At 36.8% G+C, this 23,380-nt stretch overlaps 1 protein-coding gene across 1 annotated transcript; it reads left to right on the top strand.

Moving 5' to 3' along the window:
* The first annotated feature begins 1,216 nt into the window (after window positions 1–1,216).
* IFI44L (interferon induced protein 44 like) lies at window positions 1,217–19,774 on the top strand. Its single transcript, XM_041750447.1, has 9 exons — window positions 1,217–1,327; window positions 4,029–4,513; window positions 5,028–5,076; window positions 5,812–6,007; window positions 9,445–9,597; window positions 11,339–11,510; window positions 17,961–18,061; window positions 18,356–18,530; window positions 19,261–19,774. Exons 2-8 carry the CDS (start codon window positions 4,039–4,041, stop codon window positions 18,521–18,523), a joined length of 1,314 nt encoding a protein of 437 aa, XP_041606381.1. The 5' UTR covers window positions 1,217–1,327; window positions 4,029–4,038; the 3' UTR covers window positions 18,524–18,530; window positions 19,261–19,774.
* Window positions 19,775–23,380: the final 3,606 nt, after the last annotated feature.

The raw sequence follows: 23,380 nt of genomic DNA, 5'->3' as shown, positions 1-23,380 counted from the left end.
GGCCTCATCTTATTATTGGGTCTCCATGCACATATAATACAACTTTATTTTTTCCTTTTGTTAATCTCTCATGTCAGTTTAATTCCTAAACCAACTAGAAAAACCTTGGAGGAAAGAGGAAAATTTCTTCCTGCCCTACAACTTTGTGCCTCAGTCTAAACTTTGACTAGCTGTTACTAGTGCCCTAAGTTCTGGTATCAGAACACTAATACAACTGTCTGTGTGTCTGACCATCTCCCTGGGCACACAGCGTGCCATTTGAGGGCAGTGTTTTTATCTTACTTGGCCATATCCTTCCCCAGGGTCTAGGCCTGCATTGAGTGAATAAATGGGCAAAGAAATTGCCTTAAAGATGAATTCAGGAAAAGTCAAGTCCCCATCTGTTTGTTCCAGTGCAGAAAGACTTGGTTTTTAGGGACACCTGGGTGGCCCAGCGGTTGAGTGTCTGCCTTTGGCTCAGGGTGTGATCCTGGGGTCCCGGGATCCAGTCCCACGTCGGGCTCCCTGCATGGAGCCTGCTTCTCCCTCTGCCTGTGTCTCTGCCTCTCTCTCTGTGTCTCTCATGAATAAATAAATAAAATATTAAAAAAAAAAAAAAGAAAGACTTGGTTTTTTTTTTTATTTTTATTTTTTTAATTTATTTTTTTTAATGATAGTCACAGAGAGAGAGAGAGAGAGGCAGAGACACAGGCGGAGGGAGAAGCAAGCTCCATGCACCGGGAGCCTGATGTGGGATTCGATCCCGGGTCTCCAGGATCACGCCCTGGGCCAAAGGCAGGCGCCAAACCGCTGCGCCACCCAGGGATCCCCGAAAGACTTGGTTTTAAACACCAGCCAGGGCCACCACTCTGCTCACTGGATTAATTTGGGCAAAGTCATCAAATGTCCCTAAGTTTCATCTGCATACTTTGAGAAATAAAGATACTAATAGTGATTACTCTGTGAGATTGTTTTGAGAAGAAACTAGGAAAATGCATGCAGTGGCCCAGTGCCAAGCACATAGTTAAATGCACAGAAATGTTAGCTATTAGATTTAGTGCAGTTTTTTATTAATGGCCATTTCATGCAGGCTACAGAGGGACCAAAGATCTTTCTCATGTGTTTGGCAGAAATCTTTTTTCTCCCTTTTGTTTTCTCTGTCTCTTTTCTCTAGCAAGGAAAACGAAACTTAATGACAGCTGCCTGCTGCCTGCTACTTTGAGTTTCACTTTCTTTTCTTTCAACCAGAGCTCTCAGCAGAACCTTCGTTCTCCACACTGCGGCTGCTGGAGGCATCAAACAGAGCAGCTAACCCGACATTGAAGCTCCATCCAACTCTTAAAAGCAGGTAAGTGACTTTTTGCCATCCGATGTTTCCTAGCTGTGTATGGAAAATTATATTTTCCTTTCTTTGAAAAAGAATTTCAAATTGCTGCTAATGCAATTTCCTCCTTAATTTTTTTTTAAAAAAGATTTTATTTATTTATTCATGAGAGAGAGAGAGAGAGAGACAGGCAGAAACACAGGCAGAGGGAGAAGCAGGCCCCATGCAGGGAGCCTGACGTGGGACTGGATCCGGGGTCTCCAGGGTCACACCCTGGGCTGAAGGCGGCACTAAACCGCTGAGCCACCTGGGCTGCCCTCCTCCTTAATTTTGTTCTGTTTTCTTTTTTAATGAAAGTTTCCAACACAGGGCACTTCAGAGAGTAGGTAAACTCCAGTGTAATCTTACACAATTCTATCAGATATTTTAAATGACTTGCTTTATCCAATTAGGACAGTTTTTCACTCCTGAAAAACAAAAGCATTACAGATAATGTCGAAGTTCTCTGTGAACCTCTCCTACGTTCTTTTCTCTTCCCTTCCTTCTTTGAGGGAAATATTATCCAGACTTTGGTATAAATTGTTGTCTTGCCTGTTTTTATGCTTTTGGTATACCCATATGTATCTAAACATGATCTCTAGTATTGCTTTGTTAACAGTTCATTTAAATGATATCTAAGTGTGTCCATACTAAGTGTGTCATTCTCAACTTGCTTTATTCCCCTGAAGATTAATTTTTTGAACTTTATCAATGTTGATACAAATAGGTCTAGTTCAGTCACTTCAATGCTCTTTAATATTTCATTGTGTGAATATGCCAAAATGTGTACATCCAATCTCCTAATGTCATCCTAAACAATGCTGCTATGAATGTAGTTGTTCCCCAGAATGATGCATGTCTGTCAAATAATGTGAATATTATTGAATCTCCATGTCCAGGTCAACTTGCTATTGCCGGACTTTTGTTTGAATGTGATATGACATCTCATTATTGTTTAATTTATAGTTCTTTCTAGAATGGCTGAACATTTTTTTCTATGTTTATAGTTCATTTGAGTTACCTCATCTGTGAATGTCTTCTTCATATACTTTGACTGCTTTTCCATTAGAGACGGTTTTTCCATTAGATGTGACATACTCACGTGCACACACACACACACACACACACGCACACACACACACCCATTATGATATTACTCAGCTATAAAAAAGGACGAGATCTTGCCATTTGGGACAACACGGGTGGATCTAGAGGAGATTATGGTAAATGAAATAAGCCAAAGAAAAATGCCATCGGATTTCTCTTGCATGTGGAATCTAAAAAAACAAAGCAAATGAATAAACAGTATGGGTTTATTCATGTGTTCTACTTTTTCTCTTGGTTTTCTATCCTGTTGTTTCATTTCCTCTTGTGTTTATGATGAACGTGAATCACTGAATATTAAAAGAATGTGGAGATCATTTGAAGCTAGAAAGATGTTCTCTTCATCTAGACAAGATTTGTTTTGTATTTGCCACGCAGCTTGGAGGCACAAGCAATCTTCATTTATCCTAACCCAATCATAGATGGGAAGTACTTAGGAGATGGAGTCAAGGTTGTCCATTTCCAGTCCACTCTTCCTTCTACCCTGTAGGTCTTCAGAATCCTTGCCCACGGTGGCTTAGTCAGTTAAATGTCTGCATTCAGCTCCATTCATGATCCTGGAGTCCTGGAATGGAGCCCCTGTGATTAAACCCCACATCCCCAAATAGGGCTCCTTGCTCAGCAGGAGATTGCCTCTCCCTCTTCCTCTCCCCCTCCCTCTGCTTCTGTTTTCTCTCTCTCTTGCTCACTCACTGTGTCTCATATAAATAAATAAACAAAAATTTAAAAAAAATAATCCTTGCCCATGACCTGAGAGGAGGATTGCCAAGACATCCTCTTTGTTGCACTATATTCCTCTAGGTCTGGGAGTCTAGTAAAACTTTTGCCTAACATCTCAGCATCTTTGGCATCTCTTCTAAAGCTAACAGATGCTCCTTAGGGAAATGTGCTCCCAAATGCCAAGCTCATGTCTCCGTGTTCACTTATTTTCCAAATCTTAGCCCTCCACTGTTTTCAAATATATGTATTTACAATTTATCCTGTGTTCTCTTTTCTTATTGAAAGAATTGGCATGATGGCTCATGGTTTATGCTGCTGTAGGACCTCAATGTCTTTTAAATCCTTTCATAGGTCAATTTCCTTCTTTGGGAACTGTTTTCTATATAAGTTCCTTTTTCCTACCTTCTAATCAATGGGTTGGTCAACTATGGCCTGTGTGACACCCACCTGTTTTGGTAAAAAGGGCTTTACATATTGTCTCTGTTTTTGTGTCACATTGGCAAAGTTGAGTCATTATGGCAGAGGCCATATGGCCCGCAAAGCCTAAAATATTTACTGTTTGTTATTAAGAAAAACATTTGGTGATCAGTGTTCTAATTTATTAATCTTACTTTATTCTTTATCTAGGCTTGCATTTATTTTGTCTTTAAAAAATTCGATGATATTTTTTATTTCTAAATTATTTTTTTCATATGTACCACTATTGTTCCATTTCTATATGGTTTTTTGCCTTGTAATCCAAATAATGTTTTCACTGGAGCAGAGGAAAAAAAAATGCTCTGGAGCTAGAAGCAGAAATCTGTGCTTTAAACCACTATGATACACTAACTAGCCTCCTAACCTATTGTTGTTTTTCTATCAGATACAGAACAATGGGAGTCACAACCAGATTGACATGGAATGAGGAGAAAAGACTGCAAAAGTTTCTTGGGAACGTGTCCTTGAGACTTCTTTATAAGTCTAGTGTTCACCAAAGTGACATTTTTTATATGCTTGAGAGGTGCATTAATCAGGGACCTACTGTTACAATAATTTACTTTTCTGAAGTTTTATGGGTGGTCTTTATGCTTGAGCATTATCCTGAAAAGTCTGATAAGTTAACAAGGCCAAATCCTTCCCTCAATTTTTCATTTCGAAAGGATAGAGAAAGTGAAATAACTGCAGTTTTAGAAACAGAAATGAAAATTGTTTCTAAACACCTGGAATTTTATTTCTTTGGCAAAAAGAAGTTCTCTGTAGATCTAGGCAAAGCCATACTTTTTACATACCCTTCAAAAGACAATGATTCAGAACAAAATTCCTGCTACAACACCAGGTTTTTGGAATGTGAAGTTTTTCGAGTTGAAGGTATGTTAAATTAGATAATCCAGCATTCTGGTTCTCATCTTTGTGTTTGTGGGTCATAATCAAGCTGCAAGAACAAGGAAAAATGAGAGGAGCAGTCAGATTTCACGCCATCGAATTTCTCTTCCATAAACTTCAAAATGAAACCCAAGGAGCAGAAGAGTATACTACCCAGAAAGTATAGGCAGCTTTGAGCAAAGAAAGGTGAGAGGTATAAGTGGAGACATGGAGATGGAGAGTTAATGAGAGCAGGGTTTATTTTGGCACATGACCCCTTTTGGGTCAGCTCTAGGATCTCTAGGCATAGTTATGTGAGAGTTTCCAGAGCCAGTTAATGTGCGGGGAGGATAATTTTCCTTTCTTTTCCCATGATGTTGCCAACTCTGACTCCTAACTGGACGGCTCAGCCCTGAATTATATAGGAAGACTCGCTGCTCCCATTTAGAAGGTAGACTTGGGGAGATTTAGCCAGGTAACTTAAAAAAAAAACTTATTACACTATGTTTATTTCCTACAGGGATTAAGGATGATACAAACTACATAAGCAAGATAACAAGAGCCATGAAGTAAGTTAGGTTCTTGGATTATCTATTACTCATTTTATTTAGAACACTCCTATAAATGGCATTGGAAATGACATCGTAAAATAAAGATCACATAAGTTGGAGTGATACCAGTGAGTTATTATGTTACTTACATAATACATTTGAGGCAATTTACAGCGACAACAGAAGCAAGATCACTACCAACTGTGATCCTTTAAAAATCTACCTGGTGACAGTTTGACTTTATGTTTCACCTTGGACTTGCTAGATTCTAGGTTTTCCAGACAGAAATGTCTAGGTGTCTATTTCAGATAATTCCTCTGACACCTTTCCCTGGGAATAAAGTTTTTTTGGGGTAGTTTCAGTAAGTTTTTTAAAAAAAGCCCCCTCACCCCAATTTATAGATAAATATCTGCATTGCATGTATATTATTTTTCCTTAATATGATATTATTACTGATATAATACTCATCTTCAGTTGCTGAATTTGTTAGACTTGGGTGGTCTAGGGCTCATAGTTTAACAGTGATTTGGTTGCTGGTTAATGTTCAACTTTATTTGGACATCGATAAACACATTTTCTTCAAGTACAAAATGTGTAACCTTAGACCCTTTCAAATCATATGATAGGTGTTAATGCCAAGATAATAAGTACTTAAAACATACTTTTTAAGGGAAGAAAAGAAGCAGCAGGAGAATTGTACCGCTCCTATGGAAATTTGGCTGTTGTCTTTAAGTACTGAATATTATTTGACAGGTACAGAAATCCACTTGTAGCCGAACTCAGAGCCTACAAGCCCTGTGTACACATTATTTCAGAAATTCGTATTCTCTTGCTGGGTCCAACTGGGTCTGGAAAGTCTAGTTTTATCAATTCAGTGAAGTCTATTTTCCGAGGCCAGAGGACTCGCCATGCCCCAGTGGGTGCTGATATCACCAGCATTACTGAGCAGGTGAGTTATTTAAGGATTTCCTGAGGCTTTTGTTTTATCGATTACAACTATTCCGTGTGTTTGTTTCTTTGTTGTTTTCTCTGAGATCATTACTCTCCTCCCAATCCACAAGCAATTAAATGCTAAATCAAATGTAAAACAAGAGTCAAAAGGTAACTCAGAATTCCCTCCTTGAGTTGTGTTTCACTGAGAGGCTTTCCATTTTTATGCATGCAAGAAGTAGTTACAGGGAGAATGATTTTTGGTATTTGCAAAAAAAAAAAAAAAAAAAAAAAAACCACTCAAATTTAAGAAACTTTATAGAAATCTTTGTCCATGATATCAGAAGTCAGTTTTACTCATGCCCCACATGGTTGTATCTGGATTGAAATTCTTTTTTCCCATGATAAAAATAATGAAAATGATGTATTACAACACTTTTCCATTTGACAAGACATTTTATAAGAAATGATCGTGAAAAGCAAGATAGCATTTCACTTTGGTGGGTCAACCCTCAAACGGTAAATCTATCAGTGGTCCTACAAATACCACCTTACTTGTTAACAAATGTTAAGTGCTAATACCATTTTTGAAACTGTTCATCTGAAGATCTACAAAGTACGGTGGAAAAACTTTCTTCCATTCTGTGCTTTTCAATGTTACATACTCAAGTAAAAATATTAAGATGAAAGAATAGAACATTTCATAATCCAACTCTGTTTTTCTGTGACTGCTACAAGCAAATAGTGCCTACTGATTGGAAACACGCTGTGCACTGTCAGTGCAAAATTTAGCGTAAGACAGTCATGGCCCATTTTAATTTTGTGTCACATTTAATAAATGAAAGCATTTTCTAACACCTTCAAGAACCTCATCTTATTTCTTGATGTTGACTAGATTCTACTTATTTGACTGGCTTTATTTTGGTATATTAGCCTAGTCTCAGAAGCTGAAGCAAGGTATCACAACAGTAATTCAATACCCTAAGCGTTGATTGACATATTTCTATTTGTTAAATATTGTATTGGCAACAAAGACCTAAATACAAATAGAAGCTCGTCTTTTTATTCAGGGATTTCAGTGTAGATAATAAGCAAATAAGTACTATTCAATGTGATGGATGCTGTAATAAAGGTACTCATCAGAACAGGATTGATCTCCCTCTTTTTCGTGTTGAAAGCTCCAAAGGCATGGCTTTAAGGGAAGATGTAGATCCGAAAGTCCAAATGAAAGGCAAATACTTCTATATAAACTGAAGGAACACGAGACAGAATGTCAGGGAAACAGAATATTTTATTTCTCAAGAGACCTTTCTCTTTGAAGAATTAAATTTATGAAGAAAACAGATTAATGAAGACTATGAATGCGCCCACTGATCTTGAAGTTTTACAACGCACTTTAAGTATGTAACTCGACTGCTTTGTGTAAGTCCCTTCAGGTGGAGGCACCAGTAGTAGTTCCCTTTCACTTAGATCAGAATATCTAATGGGATTGCTCCTAGGCACTGGGTTTATCACCCAATGGAGCTTTGACCCCATTACAGATTACAGTAGGATCTTAGAGGGGTTCCCAACTGCCGGGTCTGGAATAGGAGAATTGTGATTCAGGTGTTGTCTGTTATCTCTGAGAAGTACGTTTCTGTGTTTCTTCCTATGTCTTCCATACTTGTGCCTGTGCGGAAGTGTGTTTGATCAATAAAAAATTTTCAGAGTTCTGAAAAATACTCTTGGTATCAGATGGAGTGTGTTTCTCTAGGAAAGAAGACTTGTTAAAGTGGAGCTTCTCAAAGTGAGGTTTGCAGACCCCTAAGGATTCCTGAGAGCATTTTAGGGGATCCGTGAGTTTAAAATTATTTGTGTAATAATACTTAGATGGTTTTGCTTATTCTCATATGCTGACATTTGAACTGATCATACAAATGTAGTTTTACTTGTTGGCTGGCACTTTAGCATGAATCAAGCAATGGCACCAAGCACTATTAGTAATCACTGTGTATGCTCTTATCACTTGCAGTAAAAACAAACAAAATGCTAATTTCACTTAATGTAATTGATGACTAAGTAACAACTATTGATTTTTATTTAAACTCAACTTTTGAGGGATGCCTGGGTGGCTCAGTGGTTGAATGTCTGCTTTTGGATCAGGTCATGATCCTGGGGTCCTGGGATCAAGGCCCACATCAGACCCCCTGCATGGAGCCTGCTTCTCCCTCTTCCTATGTCTCGGCCTCTCTCTCTGTGTCTCTCATGAATAAATACATAAAATCTTTAAAAAAAAAGACCTCAACTTTTGAGAACACATTATTTTAATATTTTGTGTGATAAAATTGGAAGTACATTCAAAGGGTTTTTAAGGTATATCAAGACATGGTGGTTGTTAAGCAAAGACACTGGTGCAATTGAGTGTGAGCTGAACTTTTCTCATGTAATGTCATTTTTAATTGAGAAGACAATTGACGGACTTGCTTATTCATACTTAGGTATTTGGTAGGCATTAATAGACAATGCACAAAGTGAGCATATCATTACAAGAAAAGCAACCAACCAGCAATGTTTGTTGCCAGTGATAACATTTGAACTTTTAAGAAAAATTAGAACTTTGGGAAACCTGTATCCATCACTTTGAGCTCCATAACTTCATAACTGAAAGATTTACCTGATGAGATTAATGGTGTTAGTAACAAATATGATGTTTTAATATTGTGTGGTGAAATGTGCCAATATTTAGAAGATCTAGATATGCCAAGGAACCAATATTTTCAAATGACCAAATGCATTGGATTAGTAAGTCATGCATGGGTAAAAAGTATATTCAAAGCATAAGATAGATCAATGAATTTAATGTAGCTGAGTATGAAAATGTCACAGATTCCACATTGTAGCTAACCTTTGGAGAAATTATCACTTATTGAGCTTTGATGGATTATTAATGAGGAATAGCTACAATTCTTTGAAAGCTGTTAAATTAAACACTCTTTCCTTTTCCTACTACATACATGTATGCGAGATAGATTTTCTTCATACACTTCAACCGAAATGATATATCACAACAGATTGAATTCAGAGGCAGATATGAGAATCTAGCCATCTTATATTAATCCAGATAATAAAGAGAATTGCAAAAAAGTAAATTGGTCCTGCTCTTTTTAATGCTTTTTGGAGAATTTATTTTTTTCATAAAAATATATTTTAGGTTAATATGCAACAGATTTATAATTGTATTCTTAAATGATTTAAGAATTCATTTGAAATTTTGTTCAGTTTAAAATTTTTAGTATGTTAAATATCAATAGATATAACCTACATAAATAAAATATCTTTGAGATTCCAATAATTTTTCCCCAAGATGTTTGAGGACCACAGTGTTAAAATATTAACCACTCTCTGTTTTTCCTATTGTCATGTCTTGAATGCTAGTTGAAGAATGAGTTTTTACCTTTGATATACTTTGTTTTATAGTATAGGATATATCCTATTAAATACGGGAAATATGACTCATGTCTGCAATTTAGCTTGTGTGACTCCATGGGGATACATGAGAAAGAAGGAGTAGGATTGTGCATGGAAGACATACCCTACATCTTAAAAGGCTGCGTGCCAGACAGATACCAGGTAAGAATTCTCCAATCTCTCAAACGTTTTAAATCAGTTTCATCAATGCTTTTTGTTAAAGTTTTATCCCATAAGGCAGTTTCAACTGTCTTTAAGATGTTTTCAACATCAACCAATACTATTCTACGTTGGGTGATTAAGTGTTCATATAGGTAAAGTAGAGTAACTTATTTTCTATAGCAATAAGAAATAAAGCCTGGGATGCTTGGCTGGCTCAGTTGATAGAACTTGTGACTCTTAAACTCAGGGTCATAAGTTTGAGTTCCACAATGAATATGGCGATTACTTAAAAAAAATGGGACCTCAGAGGAAAAAAAAAAAGAAAGAAAAGAAATACAGCCAAAAGGCAGCATTTTACTCATACAGATTCTAGAAAAAGGACAAGAAGAAGTCGTGTTTATATCACTCTTTACAATATTGTAAAATTGTAAAAGATAGGAAAATAATAATCTCATGCACTTTTTTGATCAATCAGACAAAATCGTGGAACAATTAAACACTTTTTGTCGAAGTGTTGTATTATTATACTGTCAGTACTTAGGAATCACACTTAAATGCTACTTAAACACCTACATTCAAAGGTTGACTCTGCCATGAGTTCGATGTGTACCCATAAGCAAGTTATACACTTGTCTCTGTAAGTTTTAATTTTTCATATATAAAATGTAGGTAATAATAATAATAATGCCCATTTCATAGGGTGCCCGAGAAGATAAATGAGATGATGTACTTTAAATTCTCAAAGGGTCAACCATTATTGTCACCTTTCTTTTAGGCATTGGGTATAATACAATCAGCCTCAATTTCTGAACAGTGAATTCTGTTGCCTTTCATTTGTGCTTGATTGGAAACCTTAATTATGTACTTATATATTTAAAAACCCCGATAAACCTAATTTGTGCCAGACACTATGCTAGTTACTGGAAACACATAACTGACTAAGAACATAATTCTTATCCTCACAATCCAAGGAGACATAAGTTACAGGGAGATGGAACAGAGCAGAGAGATGGGAGAAATTGTGAACCTATGAGAACCTTCATTTTTCACAACAGAGAGGCAGTCAGTTCAATCCAACATTGAAACATATGGGTAAAATAATAATGAATGTAGCCCTTCACGATACTTTTAAATCTATTTTCTTAATCCTAGAAAGATGATTGTTCGGTGGTAAGGAGATAATAACTGAAATTTGGTATTTCTTCTGTTTTATCTTAATTTCTTTTGCTTCTGTAAAATTAAAGAAATTATAGTATTTTATTTTAAAATGTATTTTCCATCTATTTTTCACTCTCCTTTTTTCTCTATCCATTAGTCCATTTAAGTACACAAAATATTTAGAGAGAAGTCCTAAATGATGTGTAACCAATATCAATGGTAGTTTTTTTTTGTCTTGTTCTGTTCTGTTTTGTTTTGTTTTTCTGGAGACTGGAATGTGAAACTAGCTTTTTAAATAGTTTGTACTTTCCTGAAATATTTCCAGTATGGATAATATAAAGTATGTGTAATTCTCATTTTCACCAATGCAATGAAGTGTTTTTTTTTTTTCCATAAGAAAGATATAATAACATTACACTCATAGTGGAGAGGAAGTATGGAAGGGGTACTACTTATTAACTTGAGGGAAGAGTGGCTAGAGGAAGAAAAGTTGGAGGTTAGTGGTAGTTGCATTTGAAGCATGAATGTGTCATAAAGAACTCAGTTAATAATCTCTAAATGTTATCTTATGTTTCCATATCAGTTGAACCCCAATAGACCAATTACACCCAATCATCCTAACTTCATCACCTCTCCATCGCTGAAGGACAGGATTCACTGTGTGGCTTATGTCTTAGATATCAACTCTATCCAAGATCTCTCCTCTAAGATGGTGGCAAAGTTAAAACAAATTCAAAAAGAAGTCTTGAAATGTGGTGAGTCTCATTATCCTTATGAAAAACCTTTAATTTTGAAATAATCACAGATTCATGGGAAGTTGGAAAGAGAGAGTTCAGAGAGGGCCTATGCACTCTATACCCTACTTCCTGAGTCCTGGGTTGGTTGGTGGCAATAACAGACACAGATCATTCATATATTTTTTTGTCACATGTGATGTTCCAGTGGCTTGGTAGGATAGTCACCTCCCCACATTATGTGACCTGATCAAAACCAGGAAATCGACACTGTTATAATGTGTGTGTGTGGCTCTGTATTGTTTTATTACATGTGTACATTTAAAAGTCGTGAGTGGGTCTCCTTGACTTACAATCTAGGTGCTATCCAGTCTGTTGCTTTCTTACTAGATCTCGGGGTGATTGGGTTCGTGTGGAAACCCTTTAGGATTGGGATCTCTGTTCTTTATAGTTCTATGATTCTCCTGGTCTTAATCCCTGTTGATTTTCAAGACTAGATGTTGTGGGGACTTGTCTTTCTGGTGCCGACCCCCAGGGTTGTGGTGCCTGATGTGGGGCACATTCCCTTTATTCCTTGAGAAAGAGTTCATATTTTTTTGAATCCCACCTGATTGTAGGGTCACTGCATCTGGAGTGGGGTCCTGGGTAAGGCAGTGTCTCTGCCTCTCATACTCTTCTAGATGTACTATTTTTGTTTTTTTTTTTTGTTATAGAGATATTATTCATCTGGTTGTCTGGGTCCTTTTCAGAGAAAATTATTTCATATGTAGCTATAAATTTATTGTGTCTCCAGGCGGAGGAGGTGAGTTCACAGTTTTCCTATACTGCCATCTTCAATTCCTCCTCCATGGGAATTTTAGAATTACTTTGACTATTTCTACAAAAAAAAAAAAAAAAACTTGATTGGATACTGATAGTAATTATATTAAACACATATATCAATTTGGAGAGAATTGACATCTTACTCTGTGGAGTCTTCCAATCCGTGAACATACTAGGTCTATCCATTTATTCAGATCTTTGATTTCTTTCAAAAGTGCTCCACATTTTTTAAGATTCAAGTTCTGTACACGTTTATTAGATTTATACCTAAGTGTTTAATTTTTTAAAATGGTATCATATTTGTATTGGTTTCCGGATGCTTATTGCTGGTACCTCATATTACAATAGAATTTTGCATGCAGATCTTGTTTCTTGTGGCCTTGCTGAACTCACTTATTAGTTCTAGGAAAGGTTTTTTATTTTTTTCGATTTTCATGATATTTTCAATAGGGGTAATTTTGTCTTTCTCTTTAATCTGTATGCCTTTTATTTTCTTCGCTTGTCATGTTGTTCTGCCTAGAAGTTCCAGTACTATGTTGAGTAATAGTGTTTAGAGCAGATAACCCTGTGGTGTTTCTGATTTTAGGAGGAAAATATTCAGTGTTTCACCATTATAAATACAGCAATAGGCTTTTTTACAGTTGTTCTTTGTCAGTTTGAGGAAGTTCTTAATTCTTAGTTCTCTGAGAGTTTTTCTTTCCTTACCATGAATGGCTATTGAATGTTATCAAATAACTTTTCCCCACTGATTGATATAATCATGCAGAGTTTTTCTTTATCTTCTTAATATGGTGGATTATATTGGTTCTTGAATCTCTCGAGCCAGCCTTGTCTCCTTAGAATAAAAGCCGTGTAATCATGATATATAATTCTTTTCACATATTGCTGAATCTTATTGATAATATTTTGTTAAAATATTTATATCTATATTTATGAAAGATGTTGATCTGTAGTTCCCCCGCCCGTAGTTGGTGTTTTAGTCAGGTTTTGGTGTTAGAGTACACTAAATTCAAAAAATGAGTTGGAAAGTATTCCTCTTCCACTTTCTATTTATTTATTTATTTATTTATTTATTTATTTATTTATTCATTCATTCAATCATTCATTCATGAGAGACACACAGAGAGAGGCAGAGACACAGGCAGAGGGAGAAGCAGGCTCCCTGCTGGGAGCTTGATACAGTACTTGATCTCAGGAACCCTGGGATTATGACCTGAGCCAAAGGCAGATGCTCAGCCACTCAGCCAGGTGCCCCTCCTCTTCCATTTTCTTGAAGAGATTGTGAAGAATTGGTGTTAATTTCTATTAAAATGTTTGGTAGAGTTTTTCAATGAAATCATCTGAGTATGGGGATTTCTTTCTTAGCGTTTTTAATATCAAAAATTAATTTTAAAATAGTTAGCAAGCTATTAAAATAATCTATTTCATATTAGGCAAATTGGGATAGTTTGTAGTTTTTAGTTCAGTCTATTCCATCCAAGTTGTCAGATTTATGTGTGTAGAGTTGTTCATAGCATTTCCTTATTATTCCTTTTATGTCTGTGGGGTGTGTAGGAATATCCCCTGTGTCCTTCCTAATGTTAGTGATTTGTGCCTTATCTTTGTTCTGACACTATTTCTAAAAGTTTGTCAATTGTATTGATCTTTCCAAGGAACCATGTTTTTGTTTCATTGATTTTTAAATTGTTTTTCTGTTTTCAATTTGTTCATTGATTTCTGCTCTTTTGGATTTCTTTCATCTTCCTGATTTGGATATAATTTGCTTTCTTTTTACTACGTTTTTGAGGGGAGGGACTTAGATTGTTGATTTTGGACTTTTTTCTCTTCTATTATAAGCATTGAGTCCTACACATTTTCCTGTAAACAGTTCTTCAGTGATCTACACAGATTTTGATATGCTGTATCTTTATTATCTTCCAGTTTAATGTATTTTTTTCTTTCCCTTGAAACTTCCTTTATGACTCATGAGTTATTTAGAATGTTTTGTATAGTTTTTAAGTGCTTGGGGTTTTTCTTGTTACCACTTGGTTACTGACTTACAGTTTGATCCATTATGGTCAAAGGACACACTCTGATTTAAATTCTTTAAATTGCTCTTGAAATTAAATTATGTCTTAGTCTATAGTATATTTTGGTAAATGTTCCATGGATGCTTGAAAATTATGTGTATGTTCTATAAATTTGATTAGGTTTTCTTGGTTTTGGTATGACAAGTGATTCTTGTTTATACCTTTAATGTTTGGGGTATGATACAATGATACTCTGAATCTTATTTATTTTCTTTTTCTTTTTTAATATTTTTCTTATTTGAGAAAGACAGTGAGCACAAGTGAGGGGAGGGAGAGGGACAAGCACATTCCACACTGAGTGCAGAGCCCAACTCGGGGCTCCCTCCCATGACCTTGACACTATGACCCAAGCCAAAAATCAAGAGTCAAATGCCCAACCGACTAAGCCATCTAGGTGCCCCTGGATCTTATTTAAATCTTGTGTTTAGCAGACCTCTTGTGACACTGTGCTTGTGGATCTGCAAGTGTAGGTTCCCCACTAGGCCTTGGTTGACACCTTCAGGGGGAAGCAAACTTTGTTCTTCCTCTCCATATGACCTTCACTGATACCAAAGGAGGCTAGGAGCCTTCTTAAGACTGGATGAATGGTGATTAAAGTTTTGCTGTTTCGGTTGGCCTCCTCTGACACTGGTAAAGAGGATGGGAGCACCCTACCCTAATGATTGGGGTAGAAGTCCAGGAACCCCAAGTAGCTTCCATTGATACCATCAAGAGGGACCTAGCAAATTACAGGTATAAAAGTCCTGGCTCCTTACTTGTTCTTCTTCTGTGATACTATACTGGCATAGTGTGGAGGATGGAGAAGGGAAGAGACACTTCTGTGGATGGGACTGCAGCTCTTTCTTGGTGTTTGGCTGGGATAGTGTATCTGTTGTGTGAAAGTTTTCTATCTTGATAGGTTGCTTCTTTTCTCATGCTTGGTTAGAGACAGCAGTCTTCCTGCCTTCTCCCCCCTCTCTCCCCCTCTTCCCTTTCCCTTTCCTTCCCATTTTGTTCCTTTCATTCCTTTTCCTTTCACCAGCTCCAATTGGCTTTTTCCATAGTGTGCTCTTCTCCAGCAGCCAATATAGGATTTATGAAGTAAAAAAAGAAAATCTAGAGAACTCACCACCATATTGTTCCTTGGATCCTGAGGTCCTTTCCCAGTGTTAATTTTTTTCTTCACTTTTCAATATTTGTGTTTGATTATAAATAATGTCTAGTGTTTCTAATTGTATTTAGAAAGAAGAATAGGGAAACGTATATTGGTTCCATGCGGTCAGTGTGACATACCAAGTTAACAAAATGATGGATAAAATCATATAATCATTTCAATAGTTGCAGAAAAATAATTTGACAAAACTCAACATCCACTTATGATAAAAATTCTCAACAAAGCATGTATAGAGGGAATGCTATCCCAACATAATAAAGGCCATATATAACAACCCACAGCTAACATCATACTTACTGAAGAAAAGCTGAAAGATGTCCAAATTGGAAAAGAATTAAAACTGTCATTAATTGCAGATGACAAGTTATTATATTATAAAATCCTAAAGACTTCATGAAAGAACTATTAAAACTAATAAATTCAGTAAAGTTGTAGCATACAAAATTTATATGCAAAAATCTGTTGCATTTCTGTATACTAATAATGAGTTTACATTTAATAATTTATTTAATTATATCAAAAGGAATGAGATATCTAGGAATAAATTTAACCAAGGAAATGAGAGACCTGCATACTGAAAACTACAAGATGTTAGTGCAAGAAATTGAAGAAGACACAAATAAATAGAAAGATATTCTGTACTTAGAGATTAGAAGAATTCATATTAAGGTGCACATACCCTCCAAAGCAACGTACAAATTCAGTGCTATCCTTATCAAAATTCCAATGGTGTTTTTTATAGAAATAGAATGAACAATACTAAAATTTGTATGGAACCACCAAAGACCCCAAAGAGCCAAAACAATTTGAGAAAGAACAAGGCTGGAAGCATTGTGTGGTATTAACATAAAAATGAACACATAAATCAATAGAACAGAATAGAGAGCCCAGAAATAAATCCACACATTTTGGTCAATTGATTTATGACAAAGGGGCCAATAATATACAGTGGCAAAAGACAGTCTCTTCAATAAACGATGTTGGGAAAACTGGACAGCCACATGCAAAAGAACAAAACTCAACCACTATCTTACACCATACACAAAAATCAACTCCAAATGGATTTTAGTCTTGAAGTTAGACCTGGAATCATAAAACTCCTAAAAGAAAACATACATGGTAAGCTCCTCACCATAGGTCTTGGAGATGATTTACTGAATCTGACATCAAAAGTAAAAGCAACAAAAGCAAAAATAAGCAAATGGAACTGCAGCAGCCTAAAAAGCTTCTGCACAGCAAAGGAAACTATCAGTAAAATAAAAAAGGCAGCCTACTGAATGAAAGAAAATATTTGCAAATCATGTAACTGATAAGAGATTGATAACAAAAATAAATAAAGGGGCACCTGGGTGACTTAGTTGATTAAGTGTCTGACTCTTGATTTTGACTTGGGTCATGATCTTAGGGTCCTGGGATCGAGCTTCAAGTGGATTCTGCGTTCACTCAGTGGGGAGTCTGCTTGAGGATTCTCTCTCTCTCTCTCTCCCTCTCTCTGCTCCCACTCTCTCTCTCTAAAGTAAATAAATCTTTAAAAAGATAAAATATATAAGAATTCATACCAATCAAAACCAAAACAAGACATAAAAAACAATCTGATTAAAAATGAGCAGAAGACAAGTGAATAGCTTTCCTAAGAAGATACACAGGAGGCCATAAGGTACCTGGAAAGATGCTCAACATCATTAATCATCAAGGAAATGCTAAATAAAACCATAATGAGGTATCATATCATACCTGCTAGAATGACTGTTAACAAAAAGACAGGGAATAACAAATATTGGTGAAGATGTGAAAAAAAAGGGAATACTTGTACACCATTAGTGGGCATATAAACTGTTGAAACTGGGAAAATAGTCTATAGGTTCCTCAAAAAATTAAAATTAAAAATAGAACTACCAAGAAATCCAGAAATTCTACTTTTGGGTATTTATCAAAGAAAATGAAAATGAATCTTGGTTTTATATATTTTCCTGGGGAAGCATTTGTTAGTGAAGCAGAACTTTGATTCAGTTAGAAGCCAATTGGGAGAGGGCAAGAGGTCTTTAGTAGAACTGCGAAATATATGTCTTGCTTTTACAAATATTCACACATAACCCTCCTCACTTTCTGGGATTCTTTCTCAGTCTTCAGTGTGCAGCAACCACTTTCACCCTCCCCTCCCTCAGATCACTTTATAACACACTATTTGGAATAGTAGATGATTGCAATGTAATGTGCATTTAGTTGCATTAGGAATGATCTCTCGTGTTGAAAGAAAAAGATCATTTCTTCTATTAGAAGAACTTCAGGTTCATATTTTCATTTATTGGGGATATTTCATTTGTTAGATCCTCATCTGATAGAAAGCTGCTTTCACATGTGCTTAATTACCTTGTTGACACCTTGCTGTTTATGATAGAAAATAATTGATTTATTTCTTTGCTGTAGGTACAGCATGTGTACTCTTGCTTACTAACATGGATAATTGCAGTACCCTTCCTCAAGACAACTTTTTAAACATGGCTAAAGCTATGACTTCTCAAAGCCAGGTAAAGAATATATTTTTAACCAGGCATTCTTATAATGGTGTTAATAGTGTATGTGTGAATGTGTGTGTGTGTGTGTGTGTGTGTGTTTATGCTACATACTTACAGGTAAATGAAGAAATGATTCAATTGCCTGGTTAATTCAAGTTTAAGTCCCAGCTTAAAACAATAATTACTTGCATTGTGATTATATTCAGAAGAGAATTTATCAAGCTATTGCCTTTTCAGTTTCATTCTTGAATTACATTTGAATTCAGTCAATTTTCAGATGAGTTATGCTTATCAATTTTTCCACAGATAATGGATGTCAGCAAAATGCTAAGTGTTCCTATTTATAATACCTTCATGGTTGAAAACTATACATCAGAATGGGAGCTGGACCCTTTAAAGGACACTCAGATCCTCTTTGTTCTAAGGCAGATGTTACGGATAGTAGATGACTTCTTAGAGGATCTGCCTCTTTAGGAAACAGGTAATCTGGCCCCTTTCTGCTCTTCTCATAAAACATGGTGCTTTTTGAAAATCTCAGAGTTCTACCTCACTGGATGGCTGGTGCTGATTTGCTTGCTCTAGACCTAATAGCCATGTTAGGATATCTGCTTTGTTCCTATTCTATTTTGTTTTCAGATAAAATTGTAGGAATGTTTCAGCTCTGCATGTGACACCAGTTGCCTTGGTTCTGATACTTGGCCTAAATATGGATTGGCATGCCCCAGTTAGAGTCCATCTCTGCTGACAGCCTCCTTATGACTTCTGCTTTCATTCATGTTTTGCCTAGAGTCCCTGACAGCATCTAACTGATGGTGTCTTCTGGGATTAGTCATATCTCAAGTTCAAAGGCCAACCCTGAGCAGAAGTGGGCCAAGATATGCCCTACTGCAAACCACCATTTAGGATTTTAATTTCTGAGACACTCTTCTCAACCTCCCCAGCAAAACGGACTAGCCCCTTACTTATTTGCCTACAGCACTTTATTTAAAACTCTGTGTGAGTATGAACACATGGAGTAACAATTTAAAAATGGATAGTCACTTCCCTAAATGGATGGTGAGTTCTTTAAGAAGTAAGGTTTGGCTTTTACATAGCTTTGTATTCATAGAATTTAGCACAGGGCCTGATAGCATGTAAGCATGCTTGCCATTATGCATTCCTCCCAACTTCCCCTGGGTGATAACAGGTACTTAAAATTTTTCTCCTTACAGAAATGAAGACTGGAAGAGAAAGAAATGAGGAGAGAAGAAATGTACATAGAGGAAGGAGAATGTTTCACTTACCTCCAGATGAAGTTATGAACTTAAGTTAATTAAAAAGAGCAAATATTTCTTAAGAACTTACATGTATTACATGTTATTTCTGCAAAAACAAACAAACAAACAAACAAGAGTTTCTTCCTTTAATGAACCTATACCTGACTTGCATGAATTGAATTCCAAACCATCCTTATCATGTCTCCTGAGTCCAGTGATCAAATGAGGTTACTAGTGCAAGTCAATGAGAAGGTCGCCCTATACGAGTGCCCGTAAGTGATTGTAAGTTCCTCTGGGCAGCTGTAGAAGTTAGGACTGTTTAGTAAAGAAAAAAAAAAAACAATTTCAGAAGATTGGTTTTAGATTCCCCCCCCCCTAAAGCCCTAACTCTCTTGTCCAAATGTCTTTGTATTTTTCAAATGAATAGACTTTGGTTCAATAGTTATTGATATTAAAGCTATCTAATGTACTTTTAGTCAGAATTATTGTCTTCTTTGGGAAGTCCTGTGTATTATGAGGGCAAAAATTCCTTGGGGAGAGTTATGGAAAAAGAACTATTTCCTAAAGCAAAGCTAGAGGTTAAGGCTGTGCTTATATGAATGCTCAGGATTCATGATTTAGCGGAAGTGATGGGGAGGGTCTTTAAAAGAAAGAAATAGAATGGTCAGATATTGAAGGGGAGAGCCAGAAGTGGATATTGGAAACAGAAACCGAGTTCCAGCCAGGATGATTGGGAAGTGGATGTAGGGAGGAACAGGTCCAAAGAGTCAGATGGACCCGTTTTCTCCACATAATTGATGACAAAAACAAGCCATGACTCTCGTTGGTTAGAAGACTGAAGATGATTAAAGACCTGTTACTGGACGTCACCACCTATCAGGCCATAGCTCATCAATCTCCAGGGGGACTCCGCAAAAATCTGAGCAGAGGAAAGTTTTGCTAGATGTGAAATTAGATTCAAAGTGGAACTTCTTTACTCTGAAGGGGTAGCCTGGAATACCCTCATGAAGGAGATGGAGACCTTGAAAGAAAGAGGAATAATGGAGAGATCAAGAGAGAGAAACAATGAGGGGTTGTCCAGGTGGATCAACATCATTTGAGAGTGTAAAATTGAGGCTAAGTTCCCCCCTTTTTTGTATTAAAAAGGACAGTGTTAGGTAAAGGATGTCACAGTTTCTAATCCTTCACTACTGTACTACTTTGGGGATACTTAAACATTTAATGGGATTAAATGTATATTTGGGACTTAGGCTGGAAAGGTTGGTGAGGGGAGCCTCAAAAAGGGAGACTCCTCTTTTATCTGGGAAAGGACCTTTCCTGACTTTGAGGATTCTGCTGAATTTTTCTTTACCATCTTAAAAGGAGGACTTACCACTTTGCCACACGTTAGAGGCCACCCAGGATTTGGAAAATTTACATAATTTACATAATTTACATAATACCTGTACATACAGGTACAGTGCAGCCAAAGTCACTAAAATATGTGTTAACAAAACAATGTGAAGGGACATTGTGGATAAAGCACAAACATAGTGGGAAGTAGAACATCACCTGAAGGGAAAGGGATGCTGGAGACAATTTAAGCATCAGTGCAAGAGAGTTTGTGTGGTAGGTGGCTGGGTGGGTTGGCTTGTGGCATTAAAAAATGACTTTCTGAACCTAAGTGTGCCTGTTGACAGAGGAATGGATAAAGAATATTAAACATACACACACACACACACACACACACACACACACACACACTGGAGTATTCTTCAGCCATGAAAAGAAGGAAATTCTGCTATTTGAGACAACATGGATGGACCTTACGGGCATTATGCTAAGGACAATAAGTCAGAGAAAGACAAATACTGCATGATCTCACTTATCATGTGAAATCTTAGAAAGCCAAACTCGTAGAAACAGAGTAGAATGATGGTTGCCTGGGGCTGAGGGGTGAGGGGAATGGGGTCATGTCATTCGAAGGGTACAAATATCCAGTTATAAGCTGAGAATGTTCTGGGAATTTGATGTACAACATTGTGACTGTAGTCAACAATGAGATATTATATACCTGAAAGTTGCTAGGAGAGTAGGTCTTACATGTTCTCACCACATGTACAAAAAAGGTAATTATTTGAGGTAATGGATGAGTTAACTAGCCTTATTGTGCTAACCATTTTGCAATATATACACGCATCAAATCATCTCATCGAATATCTTAAACTTACACAATTTTAGTATGTCAATTATATCTTTTTGTTTGTTTGTTTTCCTGGGGATTTTTATTTATTTATTTGGTAATAAAATCCACTAGTTCTTGAGTAACACATGCAGTCTGAAAACAACTTTCTTGAGTCCTATTTATTGATTTATCTTTTAATTGTAATGAATTAATCTTGTTCACAGTTCCAAGTTGTCATTTAAATTCCAGTTAGTTAACATAGAGTGTACTATGAATTTTAGGAGTAGGATTTAGTGATTCATCCCTTACATATACCACCCAGTGCTTGTTACAAGTGCCCTCCTCAATGCCCATCACCCGTTGAACCCATCTCCCTGCCTGCCTCCCCTCCAACAACCATCAGTTCTCTATGTCTAAAAGTCTGCTTGTATCAACTATATCTTAATAAAGCTGGGGGCGGGGAAAGTAAAGTAAAAGTGGCTGTTTCTGACAGAAGTTTGTGGCATGGTACAAATTCACCCAGCATCCACCTTAATAATATACCAAGAAGGTATTGCGGTGAGTGGTGTGTAAGCCTGTGTCTTTTTTAGAAAGCTAAATTTAAAGATTACATGTTGCTTTTTCATAAAAAAAAAATGCAAGTCCACATTGAATACAACAAAGTTGATTGAGAGACTCAGATAAACCCTCAGATGCTTCAGATACCAGCTGACAAGTAATCATCTTGAAGTGACAAAACTCAATCTGATGCTAAAGCAGCTATATTGATAACAAGGCTGATCGAAGTCTTCATGGTGCTCCTAAATGTTGTGGGAATTTGGAAGTCCCCAGATCCCATCCCAAATGTGGTGAATCTCTGGGCCGATTTAGAGAGAATAGTAGATGTAAGTAGATCTGATTTTTGCCATCAATCTGAACAAGATGGAAACTTGCATACTAGTTGCAAATCTTTGCAAAACCTTTTTCTGATGTTAGAGAAAATGCAGACGGCAGGGGCCAGCCAGACAAGAGAATTTAGGATTATGGTCAATATCCAGCTGCATGCCCCCTCCCCTTCCTTTCCCAGTACAGCTCACACAATGGATTTGAGCTCTTCCAGACTCCAGGACAGGAATGACAGCATAAGCAAAACTGCAGGTAGAGACTGTAGGAATGGGAGTGGAGATGCAGAAGAAGAATAACAAGCTATGTTAAATAATGGTGTGAAAATATAATTTTCAAAATTTTTAAAACAACGGATTTCTTTTTTTCTTGAAAGAAAGAGAACATGCATGTACAGGCAGGGAGAAGGGGAAGGGGCAAAGAGAGAGTGGGAGAGAAAAAATCTTAAGTAGACTCCACACCCAGCATATAGCCCCATGCGGGACTCGATGTCACCACCCTGAGGTCATGACCTGCACCCAAATCAAGAGTTGGACACTTAACGGACTGAACTACTGAGGCATCCTCCAACACAGATCCTTAGATGGGCCCTATCACACTTCTGAGCTCATGTGGGGAGTTGGTGTCTTCCAAAAGCTCAAGAGAAGGAGAGCTGGGAATATGACTTTCTGGAAGGTGCTTGTTCATTCAAATGCCATAACTTATGGGCATAATCATTGGATTATTGGTGTGTGTACAGGGGTGATAAGAGGGAGGTTCAAAGCTGTGTCTTAAATGCCAATTCTACAGGACCTCTTAAAAGAATATGGGCTAAGTACAGACTACCAAATGATCTCTTCGACCATCTCCATGTCTTGTATCTTTATTATTAAAGAGCTAAGCTTTTAAAATGTCCATTCCACTGATGATACAAGCAATTCGTCGAACATGAAGATCCCTGGCTTCCTTAGTGAACTGACAGTTGTTTGCCAGGCAATGTTAGAGCCTCCTGCTTGAGCCTGAGTTCTTGAGACCTTCTGCAAAATGAAA

This window comes from Vulpes lagopus, chromosome 3, assembly GCF_018345385.1.
Source record: "Vulpes lagopus strain Blue_001 chromosome 3, ASM1834538v1, whole genome shotgun sequence".
NCBI classification, from domain to species: domain Eukaryota; kingdom Metazoa; phylum Chordata; class Mammalia; order Carnivora; family Canidae; genus Vulpes; species Vulpes lagopus.
This window is presented reverse-complemented; position numbering and strand designations above follow the sequence as displayed.

What these genes read in the sequence shown, in the direction of transcription:
- IFI44L (XM_041750447.1), top strand. Translation starts at nt 4,039, where the DNA reads ATGGGAGTCACAACCAGATTGACATGGAATGAGGAGAAAAGACTGCAA. An exon ending in AAGATAACAAGAGCCATGAA is followed by an intron (nt 5,077 to 5,811) that starts GTAAGTTAGGTT and finishes ATTATTTGACAG; the next exon opens with GTACAGAAATCCACTTGTAG. An exon ending in GCGTGCCAGACAGATACCAG is followed by an intron (nt 9,598 to 11,338) that starts GTAAGAATTCTC and finishes TTTCCATATCAG; the next exon opens with TTGAACCCCAATAGACCAAT.